At 35.3% G+C, this 8,275-nt stretch overlaps 1 protein-coding gene across 1 annotated transcript; it reads right to left on the minus strand.

Annotated features, from left to right (window-relative positions):
• Positions 1 to 708: 708 nt before the first annotated feature.
• Positions 709 to 1,155, minus strand: LOC147481660 (secreted RxLR effector protein 78-like). The gene has a single exon (XM_086579002.1). The coding sequence runs from the start codon at positions 1,153 to 1,155 to the stop codon at positions 709 to 711; it is 447 nt and encodes a 148-aa protein (XP_086435128.1).
• Between the last annotated feature and the right edge of the window lie 7,120 nt (positions 1,156 to 8,275).

An 8,275-nucleotide genomic window follows, 5' to 3' on the forward strand; every position in this document is an offset into this window, starting at 1 on the left:
CAATTAATTACATTGCATCATCATATAAATTAGTTTATAATTATTTAATACACAATATTTCACGCATTTTTTTTGACATTCCATTTTCATATCGTTTGCATTCACATGACACTTGGTTATACATTCCGCTTACTCTTTTATTTTTCCATTTTTTCATTGATTTTTCTTCTCTTCTTTTCCATATGAACTTTGTTCGCATGCCAAAGAGGGGGCGGTGTTTCGACCCCCACCTATGTGGCAAACGTCCATTAGTAGGGGCCTCCATTTTTATTCGTTTAATCGACAGGGCAAAAGCCCAATTTGCAATACCATAGATCAATGTATAGGCTCATTAACTCATGTGTCTAAGGCTGAACCTTAGCCACATGGCTTGCCACTAATATACATTAATTTATGTTCCGATTCATTTCTTATCAAAGAGATAATTATCAGTTGAGAGTTATATTCAATTATAATTACTTAAGCTACAAGAATACTTGAGCTACAATGAGTCTCTACTCTACCTATATAAATATCAAACTATTTTTTATACAGAACTACGTTCTTAAGACTTGATCCATCGATAATTTGGGTACGTAGGCAACCGAAAGGTACAGTCTCATCATTCACTCGATCACCATCGCGTTTTCACTACTTTTCTACGTTATTCATCTCTTTCACCACTACTTAGTGTTTTGATCATATTTCGTTGAAACACCTAGCTGAGCACTAGTAAAGATAGAGCATCTCTTTAAGAACTTTAAGTCCACGAATGTCACCATTTGCAAAGATGAATATATTGTCAGCAAAGAGGATGTATGTAGGGCTAGGGCAATTCCTGACTACTGTCATATGCTTAATTTTCCCCATATGGAAAAGCCAGTTTATTTCTCTGCTTAGAACATCTTCAGCTATATCAAAAAGGATAGGAAAGAGTGGGTCACCTTGCCGCAAGCCTCTACTAGCTCCAAAGAAACCACATAGACCCTCGTTGATCATAACTGAGATATGAGCACTTTTTAGCAGAGTAGAGATCCATGAGCACCAAGTATCATTGAACCCGAACCTTGAGAGGACTTCAAGGAGGAACTCCCAACTGAGTGAGTCAAAAGCTTGGGTGATATTCAGTTTTATTGCCACATTACCTCCCCTTTTCTTTAGTTCCAGCTCATTCATCATTTCCGAGGCCAAAGCAATTCCTGTTGTGCATGTTCTTCCTTTAATGAAGGCTAGTTGCTCTCCACTTATAATGTTGCTTAGGATATGCTTGATTCTCAAAGAGAGAATTTTAGTGATAATCTTGAAGAGAAAGTTGCTTAAGCAAATATGCCTGAAATGGTTAACTGCAATGAAGTTGTCTATTTTTTGCACTAGGAAGAGGAAACTAGAATTCATACCTTGAGGGAGAATGTTATCCATAAAGAATGAAATGATAGCTTTGCTGACATCTTCCCCAATTATACTCCAAAAAGAGTGATAGAAAAAACCCTAGAAACCATCTGGGCCTGAGGCACTGTTAGCATCCATGGCGAAAACAACAACTTTGACCTCATTCATGGTGGGGATGGCAATGAGAGTATCATTTTCCTCATAACAAGCTTTGGAATGAAATTTAAACAGGAATGGGCTTATGTTAGCTTTCTGAGTATTTATATTTTTTCTCATAAGCCTCCACAATGAATTTCTTAATCTCTGCCTGTTGCGTTAGCTTGTTTCCCTGGGCATCTTGGATCTCCACAATTTGAGATTTCGCCAATCTCATCTTTGTTGTGGCGTGGAAATATTTTGAGTTTCTCTCCCCTTCTAGGTCTTCAGTAACTCTAGCTTTCTGTCTAAGAGTCATAATTTCCACCTCTTAGTTATGTAACTCAGAGTTAAAAAGATCTTGTTCGTACTCTTTTAGGATGTTCTCAAGCTCGTCCTCCAGTGCTTTGAGATGCTGTTGCGTATTGCCATAGACCCTCCAACTCCATTCCTTAAGTACTAGTTTGAGTCTTTTCAACGTTTTTACCACTTTTCTAATGGGCGCATCTTGCAAAGGCTCCTTCCAACTCCTTTCTACCACTTCTCGTAGATTTTCATGTTGAACCCATGCTTGCTTAAATCTAAAGGGAGCCTTTCTAATGGGCGCATTTTTGTGTTCCAACCGACAATCGGGCAATGATCAAAATGTCTTCTTTTCAGAATCCTGCTGCACCAGCCAGCACTGACATCAATCCACCCTTGGTTTACTAGCATTCTATCAATGTTTTGGTACATTCTTCTATTCCCCATTCTTTTATTGCACCAAGAGTATTTCAATCCCATAGTGGTGGAAACGAACAGAGCATTCGAGTGAATAAAAAGTTAAAGTTTGACATGGCTGCGAAACAAGGAGTTCCCCTTCCTTTGCGCTCACTTACTGTATAAACTATATTGAAATCCCCTACCACAGCCCAAGGCTTAGCAACCAATCCTAGTTGTGAAAGCTCTAACCAGAGTGATCTTCTGATACCATATGCACTATTTGCGTGAACAAAGGACAATACAAGGTTTCCAGATTTCACTGTGATATGCTGTTGTGAGAGAGCATACAGAGTCACCACATTACCCTTCCTCCAACAAACCCAAATATTTCCACTACTATAGATAAACACATTAGCCACAGTTGATAAAATGGTATATACCGTTGTTTTTCCAAAAACAGTGGCTAATAGGTACTTACCACGGTAAAGATGGCTGGTCTAATTTCGGTATAAGCATATACCACTAGTATTGCGAAACAGTGGTATATATTATGCCATGTACTACGGAACAAGCTAATATAGTTAAATTTTGGTTTTGATATTCGTATACCCCACCATTTCTAAAAAAAAGGTGGTTAATATTTTGCCCAAAAAAAGTATTCCGTGGATAAAGCCGATATACCATAACCCCACTTGCTAAAAAAAAAAAAATCAGATAAAGGGGAAAAAATCATCTCTCGCTGAAACTCACTCTTTTCAACATCTTCAAGATCTTTTTTCTAACTTTTATCAGTCTTTTTCAATTTGCTAGGGTTTATCAAGTATTAATATCTCTCTCCCCAATTTTGGCTCAAAGGTATTTGCTATTCTTTTTTTCTTCTATCTATCTCTCTGGTTTCAACTTTAAATTTTATTGTTTTTGCTTTGTGTTTGTTATATCGTTGGTAGATACTGATTATTTCCACCTCTTGTTTGCAAAATTTTGGATGAAAGAGATCGAAGACCATCAGGTTTCTCTCCATCCCCCTCCCCCTTTGCCTTTTTTTTTTGCCAAACTAAACATATTACTCATATTAGGCTAGCTAGACAAATATATTGATCGATGAACTAAAGATTCTCAACTTAAATAATTGACTAGATTAAGCAAAGAAGGAAATAGAAATCCGTCAAAGATTTATGATCAGCACTTAGTAGGCCTTAAATAGGTGAGACAATATTTAAATTCATCTTTTCTCTTTGCCTGAGCATGCTTTTTTGTTAATTCAATTTCACTATTTTTGTTTAAGGTATTGGGTAGTTTTCAATTAAGTGACCAATAGTTAGTACTTAGTACAAGGTAAAGGTTTCCAATTTCGTTGTTTAGTTAGTACCAATAGTTAAAGCTACGTTTCAATTTCAAGGTAAAGGTATGGTTTTCAGGTTTCTCACCTCTTGTTTTTAGTTAGTACAATGTTTTCAATTTCATTGTTTAGTAACATGGGAACTAAGCATGGCCAAAGCTAAGATTATTTGAGTATACATAGTTTGTACAAGGTAAAGGCTATTACAGATTCATTTATATGGACCAACCATATCTTGTAATATTGATTAGTTTAATTTACTCCTTTTGGTGTGAGGGTTCCCCTTTCGATAACCCAGGTGTTTGTATGAACTATTTAATGGTGATTTTGTTATGGTCCCTATGTATCACGGGATGTGAAACGAGTTACGAGTGCAAGTGAAAAAGTTAGTAAAGCTTAACAGTTGCTAAAAATTTAATTTGCTAAATCTCTAATCTTGAGTAATTTTCTGAAACTTTTCCATCTCAAGGTCTCTCTTCCACTATTAACGAGATTTAAAATGAAGTTTACTTGATATCGAATTGTTCATAGGTGATCAAGTTGTTTTATGATTTTAGATAGGCCAATAAAAAAAAAGATTTCCTTGTTACCAAACAATTGGAAATCAAATTTTGAATCAAGTAGTTTCCATGAATGCACTTTCTGGTCGAAAGAGATATCTGCGAACCAAAAGTAGTAGTAGTGATTTTAGTTGGTGAGAATTTTGATAAAAAAAAACTATTTCTTGTTTTGTGTTAGTCCTGAACGAACTAAGTCTTGCCACAAGGAGGGGTTAAACCCGCTTTTTCCATCTGTCCGCTAAACAAGGCTACTTGTTGGTAGTTGCTATGACTTCCAGGTAATCCCTCTACTTATATCCTTTATGCATGTTTATTTTTTGTTGTTGTTTTTTTTTATTGTGGTTTCTTTATCCCCTCTTCTATAATTTCTATTAGATATTTCTTATTTCAAAAGAATAGAGTTAGATGTATGGTTCTCGTTTTCTATAGTATAATTTATTATTATTATTATTATTATTAAAAAATAAATATGTTGATCTCATGTTTATAAATTATGAGAATTTGGGTGTTTGATCTATTTGTTGCGGATGAATGAATCGTCGGCAGTTAGTGGATTGAATCACCTCTTGGTTCTTATTAAGCCCTCTATGGGCTTTTAACTTACCATTTACTACCCTTATTAAATAGATACACTAGACTTGTCATTTTAATTTAAGTGTATCAAGAATTCATCCCTTGACACACACACACACATATTACCCTCTGTCATCGTATAGTGGAGCACTCAAGGCAAGTAATGTAGCTACTTTTGTTTCATTGCATAGATATTATTTTGGTGGTATACACGAGGTTAGAAGATCTACAAAATTTCATTGTTGGTGTTATCGTACAATATATTACATATTCATCTTTAGTTTTAGGAATATCGGTTGTTTTTTTTTTCTTCCTTATAGGATTCTTTATGACAAATTTGTGAGTTGTCATGATGTTGTCGGATTTGTAAACCCTTTATCCTTCACAAGAGCTAATGGGCATGAGAATTATTGTAGAGAGCTTGTAGAATACAAGTGGAAAAAGAGTTGTTATTATCCCCCTTACAATCCAAGGTATGTATATCGTCTGATGTTTTTCTTATTACCCATGTTGTTTAGTCCTTTTAATTGGAATGCATATTGCAGTTTTAGTGTCTAATATCCATTTTTAACTACCCATGCCCGATCGATCTTCTTGCAATGGACATTGGATTTTGATTGTCATTAATTTATTGCGGATGATTTTTAATTGGTTGAATTTGATGCATTATATACCATCTAATAATGACTCACGTGTGTATGTGTATGAAATAATTCGTTACATGCTTATCTTTTACTTCCATTTAATTAACTTTTTACATTGATCTTAGTTTGAAGTGCTGTCATGACAATGCAAAGATTTGAAGGGAAGGGAAGTAAAGGTCCAATGAAGTGAGAGAGGATTATAGTAAACAAATTCTTGTGCATACATATAGTACGTTCGAAAAAATATATGATTATGAATATTTTCTATGTTTGTGCTTAGGGCCCGTACCAACCTAGCAATACAGAGTGTGGGTATAACGCAATGAAGTTTATGAGAGAAATAATTGAAGTTTGTTAAGATAATTCTTTTAAAAATAAGGTATAAGTCATCATAACTTATTTAGTACTATATTTTTTGTATTACTCTTCATTATTTAGTTATTACATTACCTCTTGATATCTGATCATGTAGATGACAAATTTAACCCTCAAAGATACATAAACACTTGATGATGTTCGACTTCAAATTGTTAAGTTCATCCAGTATAATGGAGCGTTCAAGCCAGCCACGTCTTAGCTAGGTTTCGACCCATTCCAGTTAAGGTTTGATGTTTGGTCTCACCATTATTTTGATGTTTTAGATGGAACAAGAAGATTGCTCTTTTGATTGATGGAATAAAGTTAGTCATTATTTTGATGTTTCAGATGGATTCGATGGTTCTTTGTGATTGATGACTCAAAAAGTTATAAAATTCTTTTAGCATTTCAATCTTGCGTGTTGGATGTCTAAAGTTATTTCTTTTGTTTGTTGCATGGATGAATTATTTACATTGAGCAATGTGTTTTTAAATCTAATATGGATATGGTGAAAATGGGCAAGTTGTAGGTTCAATGAATAAGATGAATGAATATGGTAGAAATCTAATAATTAGGAGCTATTTTCTCTTTTTAAAAAATAGCTATAGACCACGGTTTGAATCAGACAATGGTAAATATCATCACTATTTCCCACGGTTTTAACCTCAAATAGAGTGAACCGTAGAAACTATTAACCACGATTTTATCATCAAAATGCCACGGTTATGTAAAGAACTGTGGTAAATACAAGGTACTTATTACCACGGTTTTATTAGAAGTATTTGTCATGGTGGTTGTTACCATGGTTTTAAAATAGTGGTTAAAGCCCTTTTACCATTGTATATAACAGTGGTATATGGGCTTTTCTATAGTAGTGTTCCCACTTTACTAGGAGTATCATTATGCAAAAACATAGAATCAAAACCCAATCTACTAAGTTCTGAGGTAACTGAGCAGGTGGTCTTATTAGTGGCTCCGCAATACATAAGAATTCTGGTTTATATTCTTTAACAATTTCCTCAAGATACGTCCAAGGATTTTTCCTTCTTATTCCTCTCATATTCCAGAATAGTGTATTCATGATATCTTGTTATTTGGAGATTCTGGCCCTAGTAGAAGGTGGGGTAAGGACCTGCACCTGCCACATAGGCTTATAACCTTTCTTGCTCTTAACTTGCTCCTCTTCCTTTTCCATTTGATCTGCCCAGTTGCCTGACTCCAAGAGCTTTTCTGCTTCCTCCAGTGCGTGGAATCTATTACCTTGTAAGCTTGGAATGTGCTCTTCAGGAGTGGCTTGTTGGTTCATGTCAGCTAGTTCACTCTATTCTTTTTCTGCATTCCCAACCCTTTCCATATTGTGTCTCTCATTTCCATCCTCTATAGATTGTTCCTTATTCAAATTTTTTGTGTTTCGATCATTTTAGTACTGTGTACTAGTGAAACAGACACCTCGAGAAATTCAGGATTGGTCTCTATGGCTTCCCCCACAGTTGCTCCTTCTTCAGTGTCAGTTCCCAGTTCAACCGGCTTTCAAAACCCCCTAGCTTATTTGTTGGTCGGATTTTGTTGCATCAACAGTTTCACTTCCATTTGATAGGGTTATATACTAAAAGCATTACTTTTGTATTAACTCTAATTCTTTATTTTTTGAATGAGAATCATATGGGAAAATGTTATGCATATTATATATTTTATTAGTTATATGCATGCGTCTAATACTTTATGTTGTAGATGATATGGTGTGTGGTGACACATAGAAGATCATATCATCAGTACCTTATAAAGTATAAGTAAACGTTCACAACCTAGATGGATTTGTTCAAACCATCTAGGTTTGTGTGTATTGAACGATCATTGGTACGGTTGTAGTATAATCTGGTATTAGTCTATCTTAACTACAAGATTACACTAATACACTTTGTGTGTATTGAACAGGACCAAGTGAGGTTGTTTCTCTTTATACTGACTATATAAAAGAACAAACACCTCTGTTATTATGGATGCTTGTCCTCTTAATCCGGATATAATAACGGGCACTTACGTGCATTGTACATTGCTTTAAATCATCAATGAGTGAGATTCATTTGTGAATAAACAAACTCGATGGATTAGGTAATGACACTGTATGTAAGGTGTACTATTGATTATAGAAGGAATTTGTGACCCGCAGGAAGTCAGGTTGATGATGTCCCCTTGAGGAGCTCATAAGGATTGTCATGTAAACCCTGCAGGTGGATTTAATCCGACATGACAATGAGGTTGAGTGGTACTACTCAGGGACATAAGAACTTGATTAATGTAGTTGTCAGTAACTTGACTTAATCAATGAGCATTTGATATCTTAAACACGGGGAGATCAACTAGCATATAATATGGAGCCCATAAATGTAATACACGTAATTTGGGATTAGGGCGGTAGTGCAACAATGACCTTTAGTGGAATAAGCCATTTGTTGACGAACTTAGGCCGTGTGTTCTGGGTGAACATGGGAAGCCCAAGCCCATCAAGAGACCAAACCCTAATTTCTCCTTATGGTCCCTGTTGTAGCATATATAAAGAAACCCCTCTTTCTCTGGCCGAAATACTCAAGTGTTTT

This window comes from Coptis chinensis, chromosome 8, assembly GCF_015680905.1.
Source record: "Coptis chinensis isolate HL-2020 chromosome 8, ASM1568090v1, whole genome shotgun sequence".
In the NCBI taxonomy this organism is placed as follows: domain Eukaryota; kingdom Viridiplantae; phylum Streptophyta; class Magnoliopsida; order Ranunculales; family Ranunculaceae; genus Coptis; species Coptis chinensis.